This window comes from Ambystoma mexicanum, chromosome 8 (assembly GCF_040938575.1).
Source record: "Ambystoma mexicanum isolate Mex_15411 chromosome 8, UKY_AmexF1_1, whole genome shotgun sequence".
Taxonomy (NCBI): domain Eukaryota; kingdom Metazoa; phylum Chordata; class Amphibia; order Caudata; family Ambystomatidae; genus Ambystoma; species Ambystoma mexicanum.
Window position 1 is genome coordinate 1,077,933,795 of NC_090929.1, and position 19,627 is coordinate 1,077,953,421.

The following is a 19,627-nucleotide window of genomic DNA, read 5'->3' on the forward strand; positions in this document are numbered from 1 at the left end:
CAACCAAGACTGGGAAAATGGACCAATTTGCTCCTACCATAGATAGAACGGAACCCTGCACTTACTCATCAAAGAATATCAACACCACCAAAATTGCTTCCTTTGCTTCGGCCTTAAGGAGCATTGACACCTGTTCTCACTCATCAAATACTATCTGCATTGGCAAAAGTGACCCTATTGCTTCTACCTTAGCATGTACTGACCCTTGTGCTTACAACTCAAATTCTATGAAGACTCGGACAAACGCCTCATTTGCGTCTGCTCTAGAGAGTACTGACGACCCTTTTGCTTACTCATCAAGTATGTTCAGCACAGGGAAAATGGTCCCTCTTGCTTCTGCTTTAGGGAGTACAAACTCCTATGCTTACCCAACAAAGAGTGTCAGCACTAGCAAAATTGTCCCTTTTGCATCTACCTTACGGGACACTGAACCTTACACTTACTCAGCCGATACTGGCAGTAGTAGGAAAATTGCCCCCTTTGCACCTGCATTAGAGCATACTGATCCCTGTGCTTGCTTATCAAAATCCAGGAGCACTGGAACAATTGCATCATTTGTCCCTGCCTTAGAGAATACTGAAGACCCCTGTGCTTGTTCATCAAGTACCTCCAGCACAAGCAAACATGGCCAATTTCTTTCTACCCTAGTAGACACTAGCCCAGGTGCTTACTCATCAAAGACTACCTGCACCAGCAAAACATCCAACTTTGCTTTTGTTGTAGAGAGTACTGGCGCCTGTGCTTACTCATCAAATACTATCAGCACTAAGCAAATCTCCCCCTTTGCTTCTTCCTTAGAGAGTACTGAATCCTGTGCTTACTTATCAAAGGCTGCTAGCACTGGAAAACGGCCCCCCTTTGCCTCTGCTTTAAAAAGTACGGACCACCGTTCTTACTCATCAGGTACTAACAGCACTAAAAAATGTGTCTCCTTTGCTTCTAACTTAATTAATACTGACCCTTGTGGTTACCCATCACATACTAAGAGTACTGAGACAAGTGATTCACACGGGTCTACCATAGATAGTACTGATGAACCCTGTGCTTACTCACCAAAAACTATCCCCACTGGGAAAGGATCTGTTTTTGCTTCTGCGTCCAGGAGTACTGATCCATGTGCTTACTCTTCAAATCATACCTGTACCTGTTCTATCTGTCTCAAGAATGATATCCTTTCTGATTCCTCATCAGAGAGCACTGACCTCGATAATGACTCCCCAATGAATGCTTACCCCTCTCTCTCTGCAAGTTATGCTTGGTCTAGAAGTATGTTAGATGAAAATGATAGTACCTATTCTCCACTAGAGTGTTCGGACTCATCTTCCTCCTCAAGGTCTAACAGCTGGCATGATTTCTGGCCTGAAAATATTGACTCCTCAGGGTATACCTCACCGAAAACTAACTTTCCGACGAATGCTTATTCTGACATGGAGACTACTGACTGCAATGCTTACTCCCTAGGGAATACAGACTCTTCTCCTTTCTCAGGTTATACCCGTAGTTTGTGCTCCAAGCATGCTGCTGCCTTTGCTTCTCTCCTAGAGAATGACTCCTGTGCTTACCCCCTGGAGGATATTGATCTCCCAGAGCCTGCCATTGTGTACAGTTGTCCCCACACAATTCGCTCCAGATCAAACAGCCCTCTTTCCTCTCCAGGGGAATCATGTCCTGCCTCCCCCAAGAGTTCTCACGTTCACATTCCCTCCAAAAGAAATAGTTTCGTCTCTGACATATGCCCCACTAGTACATACCTTCCTTCTGTCTCAAGTAGAAAATGTGACCGTAGCCCCAAAAAGACTTGCTCCTGTTCTATTTATCACTGAAAAAGCACTCTCTGAAGTTCATTGGCCAATGATACATGCACCTTGTCTATCATGAGAAATTAGCCACAGAGGGTAATTGCCCAAAAGCCTTACAGTCATTACCTATCTCAGAAAAATAACACGTTTTGTTTGAAATGAAACAAGTTAAAGATGGTTCCACTGCAGTGCAACCAAATTGATCCCATTCAAGATGCCAAGTCAACCCCTCGTCATCCGGGGGACTTTTCTCCTTCAAGACTTTTTTGCATACCTTTGAAAAAAAGAGAACAGCAATTTTCCTTTGTGCAGGCATGCTCTAATGCCAATATTTTAAGAAACTACTGCTCAACATGCCATGTGTTCCTGTGAAAATATCTCCCTACCTTCTCTCGGCCAGAGATGTGGGCGGGACCCTCTTCTGTTTCAAGACACCCAGCTGAAACGGCTACTTGCGATATCCTAGAAAGAAACTGGATAGAAGTTATGGTAAGCGTTCTAATCAAAAGGGCAGAGGAAGTGCATGGGAATCACTGGGGTGGTGGTTCTGGCATCCTTATGTAGTGAGGGTTGGCTACATTTATTTGTTGGACAATCACGGCAAATATTAATACAAGAAGGAGGTAGGTGGGTCACACACACCTGGGCTGTTTTGTATGTACAGTTTTCAGTGCACTAGTTTATAAATGCATAATTGTACTGCAATATTGTCCCACAAGTTTGTGATTGTTCCTGAAATCTGCCTTCCCTTTCACAAAGTGTTGTTTCAGAAGGTTCTTAGGGAGATGTTTAGTGTCTATTTTGAATCAGTGATAATCATAGTAGGCAGTGGTCTATGTACTTGCAGGGTAGATCACTGAAGTGCCTCTGTGAACCTGTGCAAGAAGAAATTGAAAAGATGACTGAAACCCATATGCTTGGCAAAGGCTTTCTTCAATGACCCTGCAAAAAGTCCATACACTGCAGGAATCTCTTCACCACTCTGCTAGGAATGGGTATCCGGTAATATTATCCCCATATATATGGTCGCCATACATAACGTTGCCGGGAAAAGGTTGTGGAGACATTATATATGGTGACCATATATATGGGGTCAAGGGTAGCAGGGGTTGTGCAGGTTTTGAGGGCTGCAGGCCCCCCCCCGCATGTTCAATGTTGTAATGTCACTGCAAAAAACAGCCATTTTTTGGCAACTTTTTTGCCAGGCAACATGTTTGCAGGGACATAATTACATGAAACCTAGGAATGTTCCTAGAATGCTGGTGCTCTGGAATCATATGATTTGATTTGATTTGATTTATTGTTTGCTTGTTAAGCGCTTATACAATAAAACACTACTGTTTCAAAGCACCCACAGGGCAACGGAGGGAGCAGGGGTGGGAGGTACATTGAAATGCATAAAAACACAATACATAAAAACACAATTTAAGAGCAGAGGGGGTGGGAGGAAGGAAAAAGGTCGAACCTACTATGCCATGTGAGTATTCAGAACGTGCAAGTGCAGCAAGGAAAAGGGCAGGGGGGTAAGTGCTGGGGAGTTTGAGCTCATGGGTGAGCCACAGATGAAGTGCTCAGGGTGATGTGTGCAACCTGGCCAGGAGCCGTGGGGGGTGTAAGTACGAGTCTCCAGGGCAGAGGGTGTAAGTGCAGAGGATACACAGAAACTAGGCCAATTGGGTGGGGCGGTCAGGGCCCCAAGGATGCATAAGGGGCCAGAACACCAATCACAGCAACTGTGGGGTTAGCAGGGGAGAGAAGAAGGGAAGGAGAAGGTAAAGAGGAGAGTCTTAAGGAGCTTCTGGAATTTAAGATCCTGCTCAAGGTGCAGAGGGAGGGGGGGGCTGTTCCATAGCAGGGAGCCAGCTGAGGAAAGTGAACAACCACCTGCCTTCTGTTTTGTAAAATGCTTTATACACAGAGAGTTGGAGCCAGAGGAGCATAGTGATCTAGAGGGAGAGTATTTAGTATGATAAAGTTGAAGATAGTGTTATCCCCAGGCCCAGACCGCCTTGTGGATGATGCAGAGGGATCTGAATTTAATCTGTGCATCAGCTGGGAGCCAGTGAAGACTTTTTAGTGCAAGAGAGATGCGGTTCCTGGGCTTAAGGCCAAGGATAAGTCTTGCTGCCCTATTCTGGATTAGCTGGAGGGTCACAGAGTGGAAGATTGTAGATTCAGGAGGAGGCTATTGCAATAGTCAAGCCTAGAGAGAACCGGGGCTTGGGTCACATTGAGCCTCTGTGGGAAAGTGAGAAAAGGGAGAATTCCTTTCAGAAGGAAGAGCTGAAAGTGGGACTTCTTGGCGATGTCCTGAGTGTGAGGGAGGACAGAGAGTGAGGAGTCGAAGATGACTCCAAGATTTCCGGCTTCCGAAGAGGGCGCAGGGGAGAGCCCAAGGAGGAAGGCCAGTGTGGAGTGAAGAAGGAGGGAGCAGGGGTCCTGATGGGAAGGATCTCAGTTTTACAGGTGTTGAGGCAGAGATTGTTGTTTTGCTTTTGTTTGCCCACGTGAGGAGAACACTTACACTTACGTTTCCCCGCCCCCAGGCAAAACAAGTTATTGCACTCAGACAAGCAAGAAATCACACATACACTAATCGTTATACTAAAACAAATGGCTCGTTATAGGCCTTTATTCACACAATATATGTATATATGAACTTAGCATACATAAACATACACCTAGATACATAGAAAGATAGATAAAAATGGCATCACTGTTAGTAAAGACATCAAAGACACCTTCATCTTGGCCACTACAAGGGTGACTGCTTAGTCCCCGAGCAGGAAGCAAAGAGATCACTCGTGCTAACGGTGTCTGAGGCGGAGCATCCTCCCTCTCAGCAAGACTGCATCACCCGGGGGTCCAAATTCGAACACTTTTCCGCATAATGCACTCTTCTTTATGGGGGCATTTCCCCGCCCTTCTCAGTTGGGTCTGCCCTTGGCCGAAGAGCAGATCACAAATGGAAGAGGGTGAGAGTGGAAAAAAACAGTCAGGAGTGGGAAAACCCAGCGCCCCTCTCCTCGCATTCATTCCCAGAACCCCTTATCATGCACCTGCAGGATGCTCCAACTCCCTTCCCTTATTCGTCCTTCAGTGGACAATACCATAACTATTCTCCATAGCAAGTCTACTCAGCAATAATATTTATGTCGCTCCGTGACCTTGCTCTGCTTTCGCTACTGAAATGCTCGTCTATTCTGCGAGGCCCGCAAACACGCAGGCTTTTATTACTGTGATGGGAAATGAGTGTTTCAAAATGGCTGCGTGCCGACGCCATGTTGTTCTAGCTCGCATTTCGCACAAGCATTACACTCCATCCCTTGGACACTCAACTACCATAACCCGACGGGCGTTCAGAGGACACCCAAAAGCGTTGCAACAATCTCCACAAATTAGGAATACATGAAGCACAACAACAAAAACAAATTACTACCATAGCAATTCCAAACATCCAAATGAAAGCAGAACGTAGTGCCTGAGGAATCCATGCAAACAGGTTTTCCCACCAATCCTCATTTTGATCTTGTGTCACTCGAGCAACTAGCTCCTTAATATCTTTAATATGCTTTTCAATAGATGGGAAATTGTCTCCCAGGTCAAAACAACACATACCTTCCATCATTTCATAACCCAAATTGTGCTTTAAAGAAAAAAATCTATAGCCGCTCTATTTTATAAAATAGCTTTTCTAAAATGTCCATTGTCTAATAACAGTTCATTTAAAGCTAGTGAGGTTTTTTAAAGCTTGTGAGGTTTCATTAAGCCCTTTAACCACCAGCCAGGATAATTTGATCATGGTTTTATATCCCCTAGCTGCTAAACCCCAAATCCCAATAATGGAAATGGCTAAAGCCAACACTTCCGCTTCAGAGAGCAAATGTACCTGTCAGGCTCTGAATTCAGTAGAATGTCCGCGGAAGCTGCTGTACCCCAACAGTCCCAAGGTAGACCATGAATTAAAGCAAGGATCAATAATTGCTACAATAGTACATCAAGTAATGATAACAAAGGTAAGGGGAGACAAACCTACTATTGCTTGTGAGTGCAATGAAAGTGCAAGTGTAGAGGGGGACATCAAGGTGCAACACACTAAAAGCATGCCTAAGTGCAAGGCCTTGACAGGCGTGTCTCAGTTGAAGAAAATGATCCTGTGCATGCAAAACAACATCAATTCCGTAGACAAATACGAAAAGCACTACATGTACCAGAATGCATCATACCAAAGTGACAAAAAGAAGCACAAACACAGTCAACAAAACCCACACCACCTGATGCACAGACTGAGAATACGTATGCCTCCGAAGACCCCACCCACATACCACCATTGGCCTGCACACCAATTAGCCAGGTCCCCTGCCTGTTAGAAATGCAAAATCACATATGCTTCCGATTGGACTTTGAAATGATTCACAGTACATATCTATGATTTAGTGTCATGGACTTTATAGTATTATAGCATTATAATACAATAATAACACATACATCAGTGCCGTTTGTGTGAGTTGTACTGAAAGGGTCAGCCGTCAGGGTGGCTGTGAATGGGCCATGTCAAGTACACTGCACACCACACACCCACCACACATTATCACAATGTGCATTTCTAGTACCCAAAATAGGACATATGCTAGGCAACCTGCATTTTGCATGTGCATGATTGTATTCTTTAGTGAACACTATACTGCCTGTACAAACATGATACGGGCAGATGTATGAAATTCTACACTTTCGGTTGCCCCCATGCAGGTGATGCTGGTTATCCCCCCAAGCCATGGCTGATGACTCAGTGAGGCAACCACACAACCATCACAAGCAGGCAGACAACTGTGCCCATATCTGTACTCTGTGCACACTTGAACATTTGGCCTGTTAAAGGCAAGGTTCTGCTGCCTGAGTAGATTGGGGGGAGCACTTATGTACAGGCCTGTAATGGTAGGAAAGATAGTCCTTGCTTGTGCCATGTTGCACAACATGAGTATCAGGCGCAACGTCCCACTCCCCGCGACATGGACATGCACCCACCAGAGGCAGAGGAGGATATGATGAGGAGCTGCCAATTGCACAGCGCTGTGATGGCATGGATGGACGTGTAGCATGAGAGGAACTTTTTCACCACTACTTCTGATCACCTGAAACACACACGTGGCACAGGCTAGCTAGCGCACTGGGCACTGCACATTAATAAAATCACTCACTTACACTGACAAATCAATGGCCAGTCATGATTTCAATGCAACACCAACTGTGATTTGTGCTATGAAAATATTTACAAATGTGTAACAAATTAATTGGCAATACTATCCCTCCCCACTAACCCACCCCAACTATCCCTCCCCTCTGCCCCTCCCCAACTATCCCTCCCCACAATGATCCCGCCCCACTCCCCCTCCACAACTATCTCTCTCCACTCCCCCTCCCCAACTGTCTCTAGGCAACTCCTGTCATGTTCGGCAATGATCATTTACACAAGTCACAGACAGGGCACATATGTGTCCATGGCCTATTTTCTTCCCCTTTTTGGGTCAGGCGTGAAGCTCTGTGCCAAGCGGGAGAGCCGCATTGAACGTCGCCTTGGGTTGCTCTGCACCGAACTAGCAGATGTTGTGCTTGTCGATGGTGCGTTGCGGAATGCCATGGGCCGTCGGTCCAGGAAAGCCTGGAGTAACATGGCCATTGTCTCTGCTATAGACTACATAACACTGTACCCCTCCCGTACCCTCCTTGACCTCTGTATGATGGCACGTGTACAGCGACCAAGTGCACATGCATTACAGTTTCCACTGGCTTGGACCCTCTCGCACATAAGTCAGTCAAAACCTCCTCAAACGTTTCTTCGGCCGAGTCGAGGCATTCGTCTCCTCGCCGTCGAAAGCATTCCCATTCTAGGTCTCGAAGTAGCTCCCACCATTCATCGAGATCTAGACACTCAAAGAAGAGACGTCGAAGATCCCCTTCCTCGTCATCTTCTGTTTCCCCAGAAAGGGTCTCCTGCCCCACAAAACACAGCTCTCAGGCTGAGTGGGAGGAATTCAGGAAGAAAATGCTAGGCGTCTTCGCGAAAGCGGCCTCGACCCCCTCGAAGACAGCTGAGGGTGATACCCCGGGTGAAAAACCCAAAAAATCGAAACACTGCGAGTCGCTGCACCCAGCAAAAGAGTCCACCGGAGAGCGCCATGGGCCATCGGGTAAGAAGGCACCATCGTCGACGCCGTCGTCGAAGATTCCTTCGACGCATGGATCGGCGCCATCAACACCGTTGTCGAAGGGTTCTTCGACGCATCGGGCAATCGAATCGACGCCATCTTCGACACCGACATCGACGCCGATAAAAGAGAAAACCACGGCTACTTCACAGCCAACGGTTATACCAAGAGCCTCCGGCACGACGCTGAGACCGTCGTCGACATCCTCGAGTAGGATCCCGATCCTCTTGAGTTCTTCGAGGCCTCTTCCAGTTTTCTCAACGCCTTTCTCGGCGCCTTCGAAGCCTGTCACATCGGCGTCGACGACATCGACGTTTTCTCACCCAATAATGACGAGTTTGGCTCCTTCTGCCTTAGAAATGGGTTTTACACCATTTCCGAGGTCAGAGTACCCCGGATTATCTTCAAGCTATGAAGAAGGGGAGGATTCTGACCAGGAAACCTTTGAGTTGCAGAGGACCACACTACCTGTTTCAGAGGATTTTACCTCTGAGGAAAGAAGGTTGAAAGACCTACAGGAATCATTACATGAGGCAAGTGGGCTGGACACTTCCACAGAAGTGGAATTTGTCAAAACAGACCCAGGGGAACATGCCGAAACACCCTATAGAACCCTGATGGCAAGGATTATTGAATTTATGGGTTGGTCTGCGCCTTCACCTGTTTTTCAACAGGATGACCTTACAGACATACTAGACAAAGGTCCACAGGAGGATCCTGTGGTCCCCTTCCATGCAGCCTTGCAAAGGAAGATTTTATCAAATTGGGAAACTCCTGAGGTTATCCCTGCAGTCAATAAAAGATTGTCAGCCAAGTATAGGGTAGCTGCGGCTGACCCTGAATACTTATCAAAACACCCGACTCCAGAGAGCCTGGAGGTTCAAGCGGCAACTACATCAAGCAGCAGATCCGCTTACCCTACTGTCCCACAGGATAGAGATGACAAAAGGTACGATTCTATGGCAAAAAAAGTATTTTTCTGCTTGTAGTATGGCGTTGAAGTCCATCAACGCCACCTGTACGCTCGCCAGGTTCAGTCACATACTGTGGGAGTGTGCTTCATCAGCGGCTGACTGCCTACTGGAAGGAGAGGAAAGGGAAGCCTTCCTTAACATCATTAAAGATGGCAAAGATGCCATGTGCAAATCACTTCAAACTGGCATTGATTCCACTGACAGTATCAGCAGGGCCATGGCGGCAAGTACGACAATCCTCAGGCATGCGTGGTTGCGAAAGTCTGGCTTTGCTCCAGATGTACAGGCCAGACTTTTGAATATGCCCTTTTGACGGCTCTTCTTTATTCGGTAAAAAGGCTCATGACAGTCTGGAAAAGTTGCAAACATCTAAAGCAGCGGCAAAATCTTTAGGAGCTGCAATTCGCCAAACTCCTTTTTGTCCCTCAGGAACCCCTCGGAGAGGAAAGTCCTTTCGCTATTATTCCGCATTCGGGAAAGGCAGAGGACAGCCGGCTCAAAGAGTCCAAAGGAGATCCACCCGAGGTGGACGGGTCAAAAGTACTAAAGCCGCAGCAGCAGCAGGTGCCTCTTTACCCTCGGCATATGCATCAGCCACCCCCAAACCACTCTGAGGTCTTTCCACACAAAACACCTGTAGGGGGCAGGTTAACTCACTATCTGACGGAATGGAATTACGTCAGATGCTTGGGCATTGGAGACAGTTGCCCAGGGTTACTGCCTACCCTTTCTACACATCCCTCAGAGTCATCCACCGGGGCACAGCTCTCTAAAAGTTCCAGATCCACTCCTCTTGCAGGAAATTATAGACCTGCTAGAGAAAGGTGCCATAGAACCTATATCTGTAGCTGACAGGAACAAGGGCTGGTACTCCCCCTACGTTCTCAAACCAAAGAAGGACGGAGGACTGAGACCCATCCTGGACTTACGAGAATTGAACAAGTTCCTCAGGAAGGACAAGTTCAAGATGGTAACTCTCTCTCAGATCCTTCAGGCCCTCCAGCTCCAGGACTGGCTGATATCTCTGGACCTTCAGGATGCTTATTTCCATGTGCAAATCCATCTCAAACACAGGAAATACCTGAGGTTCGCAATTGGCGGCTCTCATTATCAATTTCGAGTTCTGCCATTTGGGCTGATCTCCGCCCCGAGGGTCTTCACCAAGCTAATGTCGGTAGTGGCTGCGAGTCTAAGGAGGGAAGGGATCCACGTCTACCCCTACCTGGACGATTGGCTGATCAGAGCTGTATCTTCGGAACAAGCTCAGATCCAGCTAGATTATGTCTGCCACTTCCTTCACAAACTGGGCGTCTCCCTCAATTTAAAGAAGTCACAGATGATACCATCACAGAGACTCCAGTTCATTGGAGCGGTCCTGGACACTTCCCTGGGAAAAGCCTCGCCACCAGAGGTGAGGGCTCAATATATTCTGCAGATGGTCAACAAGTTTCAAAATGCCCAACGTCTCCCAGCCTTCGACTTTTTGAGGTTGCTAGGCCTCATGGCATCCTGCATCTTCCTTGTGCCAGAGGCTCGCCTGAGAATGAGATCTCTTCAGTGGGCACTGAGAACTCAGTGGTCGCAATTCTCAGGGAGAATGACAGATCTCCGGATTCCGGACAAGGTAGCCCACGACCTTCAATGGTGGGCCTATTCAGAGAACATCTTGAAAGGAGAACTGTTTTGGCAACCATGGCCGGAGATAACAATAGTCACAGACACCTCACTCACGGGGTGGGGAGCCCATGCCAACGACTTGACCATCAGCGGTCGTTGGTCTCCATCGGAGTCCAGACTACACATCAACCTATTAGAGCTGAGAGCGATCAGACTAGCGCTGAAAGCTTTCCTGCCATCAGTACAGGGGAGAGATGTCCTGATAATGACGGACAACACGGTGGCTATGCACTACCTCAACAAAAGAGGAGGCGAAGGGTCACTGTCACTGTGCAGAGGCAATGCAGCTCTGGTTTTGGGCAATTCAGGAAGGAATCTCTCTATCGGCAGTCCACCTAGCCGGAGAGAAGAAGTTGACAGCGGACGCTCTGAGCAGGCAGAGCACAGTCTCCCACGAGTGGGAGCTAGCTCAGGAAGTCCTTCAAGAGATATTCGCCCTTTGAGGAACCCCTCAGGTGGATCTGTTCGCCACCAGCACCAACAGGAAGTGCGATCTGTTCTGTTCAAGGGAATTTCCCCCGAGAGGAGCTCTAGGGGACGCATGCGTAGTGGACTGGGAGTTCCCACTCCTTTACGCATTTCCACCAGTCCCTGTTATTCCTCAAATGACCAGGAGGCTGAAAAGATTCCGGAAAACCATGATCCTAATTGCCCCGGACTGGGCCAGGAGAACGTGGTACCTGGACCTTTTAGATATGTCCATCTGTGCTCCAATCCGTCTTCCACTCAAAGAGAATTTTCTCTCACAGAAGGGAGGTCAGGTTCTCCATCCAGACATCAGAACCCTCAACTTTCACGCTTGGCTTCTGAAAGGGTGAGGTGCAAGGATTGGGACCTCCCTGATGACGTCATGGAGGTGTTGCATTCGGCCAGAAGGCCAGCAACAAAGTCTTTATACTGCTGCCGTTGGAACAAATTTTGCAGCTCGTGTAGAGAAGAGAATATCGACCCTTTTTCATGTGGTACACCAACCTTGTCATCGTTTCTACTCTACTTGGCAAACTCAGGCCTTCAAGTTGGCACTGTAAAAGGCTATCTCGCAGCGCTTTCAATCTTCAAGCGCACTGCGGAGGAACCATCGTATTTCAAACTACCTCTAGTAATACAATTTCTCAAGGGATTAACTAATGTTTATCCTCCAAGACCATTCCAAGTTCCCTTATGGGACTTAAATTTGGTCTTAAATTTCCTAATGGGTACTCCATTCGAACCACTCCACTCTTGTTCGCTGTGATTTCTCACTCTTAAAACTGTCCTATTGGTAGCACTAACATCTGCTAGGAGGGTGAGCGAATTACAAGCTCTTTCTTGTAAACCCCCCATACAATTTTCCATAAGGACAAATTTGTCCTACAGGTGAAGCCTAATTTCCTCCCAAAGGTGGTTTCTGAAAATTACCTTACCTTCGTTCTACCCTCCTCCCCATCCGGGGAAAGAGGAAGAAAGGCTACATAGGCTGGACACAAGGCGAGCTCTGAGCTTTTACATCAGCAGACTGGCTAGGATTAGGCAAGCAGACCAACTGTTTGTAGGATACTCAGGTCACAAGTTGGGACTACCCATAACAAAACAGACCATTTCCAGGTGGATTATTTTGGCCATTCTGGAATGTTACAAACTGGCAGGGAAAGAGCCACCCCAAAATCTTAGGGCTCATTCAACCAGGGGTATCGCAGCCTCTTCAGCCCTCCAAAGAGGGGTACCGGTCCGAGATATATGTGTGGCTTCCACATGGTCGTCCGCACATACATTCACAAAATTTTACAACCTGGACTCTTCCACTAGTCAAGAGACCAGATTTGGCAAAGCCGTATTACATTCGGTTCATTCCTAAAAGGGATACATGACATTATTACTCCCACCTCCATTTCATGCCACTGCTATGGGAGTCTATCAAAGATAAGGAATACGTCGGAGGACACAATCCCTTCGAAGAACAAGTTACTTCTTTCCTTGTAACGTTCTTTCGATGGGATGTTCCTCTGACGTATTCCTTATCGCCCCTCCCATCCATCCCCGCAGTAATACTTCCCTTGTGGTTGCAGCTTACGCTCCTTCAAGGTCAATAACCAATTCAGGCATGACTTATCTTATGCTACAAAACGGAACTGAGCAACGGACGCCGCGCGTGGCTATTTATGGGCATGGTGACGTCAGCGCCGATACGGTGGCTGTCGAGGGACATCGACTTGGCGGACGTCGACGCGCAGCACCCTCTACAGAGAAAAGATTTCCGAGGCCAGCAAGCTGGAGACAAATTATCAAAGATAAGGAATAAGGGTAGCCGTTGTGGGCTAAGTGGGCCCATGGGGCTGAATAGCAGGGGCTCATCAATGATGTGGTCGGTGGCATCCCCCGTTTCCACTGCACCGTCATGAGCTGTGTCCTCTACAATGCACGCATGTGCATGGCCCTGTGGCTGCATTGGTGGTGGCGGCACTGCTGCATCTGGGGCTGCCGGGGTGGGTGCAGCTTGTGGGACTTGAGGTGGCTGGGCTTGTTGCACCACTTGGACCTGCGGTGGCTGGACTTGTTGCACCACTGGGGCCTGAGGTGGCTGGACTTGTTGCACCACTGGGGCCTGAGGTGGCTGGACTTGTTGCACCACTGGGGCCTGAAGTTGCTCGACGGATGCAGCTGGGGTCACAGTTGCAGTTGTGCCTTTTGAGGCTGTGGGGTCCTGGGTTGAGGTGGTGGTGGTTCCTCAGCGTCGACGGCTGGTGCCCCTTGAGGTGCTTGGATGGGCATCCTCATTGCCAGATGATGTACCTGAGGGAGTCAGAAAGGCAGGTCATCAGTGATAAGTGTGGATTGATGAGACAGATATTCATGCTTTGGCTTTTTTATGAGAGTGCTGTGTCAGGGACATGGCGGGGGACATGGCATGGTGCACACATGCTTGTGTCATGCGTACTGTGTTGGTGGATGTGTGATGTACGTACATGGTGGGTGGTGGCCCGGAGATAGTATTGTGGTGTACTGGCAATTGCTGGGTAGGGTGTTGAGGGTGTGGCACACACGCTGTGTGATGTCATGTTGGGGAGGGTTCTGCCATGGATGCGGTTGTCATGTGCCTGCTGCCTGTAGCACTTACAGGGATAGATGGCACTTTGTGCTCATGGGTCGGACTGGTGGGGACGAGGGAGTCACATGTTTCCTTGGTGTGTAACACTGGTCATTTGTGTTTGGTGAAGGTGTTTCGCACTGACGTTACTTTGTGCCAGGGCTAGCACAGGGGACACACACCAATTTTGCTGTGGCAGGTGGATATGTGTCCGAGTGGCAGCAGGAGCATGTTCTGTTGGCGATACAGGGTGCCTGTGCTATGTTCTATGTGTATTTGTGGTATGAGTGAGGTTTTGGGGGAAGGTGGGTGCACCCAGGTTGCAGGTCTCAGGGGGGGTGGGTGGGGATGCCCGGCAGGGTTGTATTGGTGTTGTACACAATGCACTTGACATATTTTGCTGCTCTAGTGGGTGCAGGGTGGACGGGGAGGTTGATGTGACATTGGGGTTAGGTCTACTCACTAGCCTCCTCAGATGTCATGGCTCTAGCCTCCGCAGCACCGACACCTTCCATTGCCTCGAGGTGCAGCACACTGCTGCAAGTCTCCTCCCAGAGCAGCAAGTGGATGAGGGATGCGCTGCCGCCATCTGTGGCCAGGCCCTGTCTGCGCTGGGCCGACAGGAGGTTGCGCACCCTCAAGCGCAGGTCGTCCCTCCTCTTGTGGAAGTAAGTCACAGTGCATGGGGTTGTGCCAACTGCTGTGATGTTCTTGGCAATCTCCTCCCAGATGGTCTTCTTACGCAGCTGGGCCTGCCTGCGCTGGTCAGTCGAGAAAAGTTAATCAGCATGTTGGACTATGGTGTCCGCCAACATGTTGAGCTCTGCCTCGCTAAAGCGTGGCTTGCGCCTCTGGGTCACACAGACTCTTGATACCATGTTGATGTTTGTGTTTCTGTGCTGAGGATTCTTGTGTGTAGCCTATGCTGTCAGAATTGCAATGGATTGTGTTTTACTAATGGCCGCCGGACGATTTCCTTTTTCAGCAAACACTGTACTTCCGGGCACGGTAATTGCGGCACCGTTGTTACCAGTGCCGGTGACTCTGGGAGAAGCTTGCCGGAACCGCACTCACCGGCTCCGAGGATGCCGCTGTTGGCATTTTGGGGGGAGGGGGGGTTTATTGTTGGTATTTTCAGTATGCCAGTGCCACCGTTTCCAGCATGCCAGAATGCACATGCACACCAACACGGAATCAGCTGGAATTTACGGCATCAGGGGTTGACTGACACAGCGGTACTGGCATGCCGGTAAATGGGATTTCATGCCAGCAACCTTGTAAAGAGGCCCAGTGTCTAGCTTGCCATAATATTTTAGCAACCAATTGGGAGAAGAAGTACAGATTACCTTAGCCAAATTCTGTTCACTTAGGAAGTCAACCTGCACAATATCAGTCGAATGAATATCCTGTAGGCCCGGGATGTCCAGTAAAAGGTGCAGCACACTTGTCATGTTCAAAAAATACTGGGGGTGAGATCCTTTCCTACATTCTAATATAACAATGTGTTGGTTCTCAATACCAAACTCGGGCTGGGGGTAAGAATGATGGGCAACCCCCACCCTCTGACATTTCCCGATTCCTGTCTTATTTTCCTACGGTCCCTGTCATTTCCTTTTTCATTTTACTCTGGGTTTTCCCTGGCACGTGAATGGTTATCAATGTTTTGGATGTAATCTTGCCTTGGTATATCAATTAATTGTTGATTCCTTTTTTGTCAGAATAATGTTACTTAATAGTTGCTTCCTTCTCTGTTCTAATGTTTGGAATTCCCCTCTAGAAGTATTTCTATGGGTACTAATGTCCTCATATTAATCAGTTTCTTGGCTTCTGATCCTTCATAATCGAAAGTCTGATTAAGTACAGAGGATTCAATGTCTATACATGATTCCTCTTGTGTTGTGTATACAGACAAATTCAATAATTCAGCCTGCTGGAGTAATTCATCTATTCCCTCCTTTTCATCTATGACAGGAGAATTTGCTACCACAGGGGGGGAATCAATTACCAATGTGATAATCTTCGACTTAAAGGGAGTTTCTTTTTCTCCCCCGAGGGTATACTCTGTGATTCTCATTTAGAGGGGTAGAACCGAAAACTACTGATTTCGTGGGTGGTTTTTGATTTTTAGACTTTTTACCCATCTGTTCAGATTTTACTGTCCCTTTTTTCCTATTGAATATTTTGAAGGTTTGTTCACTTGAAGGTCCAGAGGGTGTATATCCAGATGTATTACCCTGGAGGCCCCTTCTTGCAAAGGAGCTTTCAGTCCAGCCATGTCTATGTGCGTCGAAATTCCCAGCTCCCTTTGATAAATATACTGTTCTTCGGAGGTTACTTTGGTCGACAAATTGGTGAGTAATCCTGAATGTTGATTGGCCTTCTTATTCAGCCCTTCATAAAATGTGGCTGAAGTCAGAAGTGCCATATTCATGGCTGTCAGTGTCCGTTTTATCATGGGGGTACAACCCTGATTCAGGCCCGAGGACTGATTAATAAATGGTGTCGGATTAATAAATGAAACAGACGAGACTGATCATGAACACAGGGAATTTGGACATAATATGGGTGACTAAGACAGGTTCAGCAGGATGGGGGGTTAGGTTTCTTCCACTACAATATCTCCCTGCAACCTAGTTGGCAGGGCTACAGGTTTGGGTTTCCTCGCTAGTGTCATGATGTTCGTGTTTTCCTCACTAGGATTAACTGGCATAAACCGTTGATTTAAACCCCCAATTACACCATTCACTTGGTATGTAGTGTGTTAATATCCCAGGCTGGCTTATCCAGACCCAAACACAAGTCCCTTCCCCTGTGTATCTGAGCTCTCGTAGTCTGGGGTGTCGGGACTGCATTTTGCAGTGCAATCCCCGCCCCCTTAACCATCTGTAACAGACGGGAGGCGTGAGCTCATCCACTGACCGCAGGAGAGTTCCTCTATCTATTTGAGGGTGCTCTGCCACCATAACAGAATCTGAGATTTCCGTCAAATCAATTAATAGCTTTTGGGGAAAGGGGGTAACTTCCTGCTGATCTTGTCCACTCTTAAGGACAACTAAGGGTATTGCCAGATCCTCCATGCACGGGACCTTTAATTTCGCCCAGTATCCTCTAATGTCGGTAGTTAAGGACCTGGCACGAGATTTTCTGGTTTGCCGAAATCCTGAGGGGCATCCCTGATTGCCCCCGTCTGATTTAGCGGGAACAGGTGGTTCGGCTATAGCCTCAACCACTAATTGAGGGTAAGCTTTTCTAGGCATATACAGATTAAAAAATATATGCATATGACATTTAGAAACAACAAATCAGAAAGTAAACAAAAAATAAAATGCACAAAATAACCAAGTAAATAAAATAGATTACAAGGTGATCTCAGAGCCTTAGGTTTAACCAGGAGAACTTGTTAGTAAACCATATTAACCCAGTCTCACGACTGCCACATCCCCAACCAGCCCCCCAATATCCAGCAGCACTCAGTGATGCACTCCGTTGTGGCCAGCTGATTTAAAGGATTTTGGCAGGAGAGGGCATGGCCAAGTCACGTTGATAAAAGTTTTCAAGAAAATAATGCCCAAAATGAAGCCAAATTATTATCTAAAGAAGAAATAACAAAGGCACGTTAAACATTTGGTCCCAAGTTGAAAGAGTTTTAGGGAATAGTTCTCATTGTGCCCCTCTTCCGTACCTCTCGTGCGTGAGCAAAAGTCTGAAGTGCAGGTAACAGGCAGCCAACAGCACTCAGTGATGCACTCCGTTGGGGCACACGTGCTGGTGTGCGCGGTCAGCTGATTTAAAGGATTTTGGTGGGAGGGGGTATGGCCTTGTCACGTTGATATGATAGTTAATTGGGCCTCATTAGGACATTTGCGGTAAAAACACTGTCATTACCGGCATGGTGCTATTAGTGCGTCCGTGTACCCTCGACGCCACAAATAGCGGCTGATTATGAGAGCACGTGCACGCGGGTAACTCCATGCTGGTAATGGCAGCACCGCCATGCCGTTAAAGACCCCCCAAACCGCTGATAGCGGCATCACGAAACCCACTGAGACCGCCTCCGCCCATGAGCAACCCTAAATAACGGACCCGGCAATACTATCATGTTAATACCGGGTCCGTAATACCGGACCCGGAAGTAACATCATCGTGCCGGAACGGGAAATGCGCCGGCGGCCATCTTAAAAAACACAATCCATCGCAAACCTCCAAACACAGCACTGGAACTGAGTCGAGAGCAGCTCTAATCACCTGAAAATGTCCAAAGCTACCAGGAAAAAAGAGGTTCTCTGATGATGAGTTAAATATGCTAGCTGACACGTTGGTTGGCCATGCTGATGAGGTGTTTGCAACAGACGACCTACGTCTCCGCGTCTGAAACATCATGTCTACCAACTGCAGGGAGGGCCTTGCAACAGGCGGCGGGGACCACTCTCCCACAAAACTGACAAGGTGGGAGGAGACTTGTAGCAGCACCATTAGTATGGAGTCAATCGAGGGTTTTGGAGACATGGAGTTGGGAGTGCCGTCAGCGGTAAATGGAGGTGAGTGTCCCCACAAACCACAGATAACTAAAGCATGACGTAGCACAACTAATGTGATACTGAAGTAAGGCAATGCATGGCCCATCATACACACATTAGCATATCCACGTCCAGATGGTGGCCCAAACACTGGCACATTGATATGCATGCTGCATGCCAATCCCATAACCAATAGACACCCAACACACAGCAAAACATCACATGTCACACATCACGCAAACCGCAATACAACGGTAGGCCACACAGCACACACCATTGTTAAAATGTGAGTACCCGACGTATGCCAATATGCCCCCCCATTGCAAGCACCCTGTCCGCCACACCTACAAGTATGCAATGCATCAAATGGGAACAACTGAACAACACCAATGTATGCATCATGCACGTACCACCATCAATGATGCCCTGCCTCTCTTGGTCCCCCACAGGCACAGATGCTGACAGTAACGGCCAGGAGGCTGCCGCACAGGCCACGACACCTGCCAAAGGATCCAGGCCCAGCCAAGAAGGCCAAAGACCATCAACCTCTCGGGCAATATCAACGCCCAGACTGCCACACAGAGCAGCACCACCAATACAGGGCAGGCCACAGGAGAGGCAAACACCATCTGAGACACCACCTGAAGACACAACTACACTGGACTTGTCCACTGTGGTGGAGGCAGAGGCGGATGGCACACAGTCTGCTGCCACCAGCTCAATCAGGGAGGAAGCTGCCTCAGCCTCCCATAGCGATGCAGAGGGCCACGTTGAAGACCAACCAGACATGGACGGCAACCTCCATGGGGATGGCGCACATACGCCGAGCCCCCAGCCCACCCCCCAGCACACCACACAGGGCACCCCAGTCAGCACCCATGAACACCAGTCCAGAGTACTGGGGAGTCCACATCTTTGGTCCCCATCAGAGGACACCCCTCCATTGGCCCGCCCCGCAAGTCGCCTGTCCACCTCCACAGCCACCTGTGACATGGAGGCCCGCATGACCAGGATGGAGGCCCGCCAGGATCAGATGATAAAGCTGGTCAGGCAGTACGCTGCGGAGGGTGAATTGACCCGCCGGGAAATCCGTGAGACAAATGCTGCAAAGATCGTGGCCATGAACAAAAACACGATGGCGATCCAAGAGAGTCTGGCAGCAGTGACGCAGGTCCTGGGCAGGATGCCTATCACCTGCAGCAGCAGTGTCCTGCACCGTCAGATGCACAAGCAGGCACCTCCACTTCATCCAGCACACCTGCAAGCTCTGCTCAAACCAGCCCTGTCTGGTTCACCGGGTGCAGCTCACGCCAAACATATACGCAGCCCCCAGAACATAAGAGAGGCCGCCACTAGCAGGGCCACCCTGCATGTGCTGACTGCATTTTGA

The 19,627-nt window shown here is 48.4% G+C and overlaps 1 protein-coding gene across 1 annotated transcript in view; it reads left to right on the forward strand.

The window, feature by feature from the left end:
- Window positions 1-19,627, forward strand: part of LOC138473147 (mucin-17-like) — a 34,346-nt gene extending 14,719 nt beyond the window's left edge. Inside the window, exons 2-4 of the mRNA XM_069611683.1 lie at window positions 5,619-6,095; window positions 7,329-7,418; window positions 18,687-19,627. Coding sequence (XP_069467784.1) covers window positions 5,619-6,095; window positions 7,329-7,418; window positions 18,687-19,627 — 1,508 coding nt within the window. The remainder of the gene's footprint in view (window positions 1-5,618; window positions 6,096-7,328; window positions 7,419-18,686) is intronic.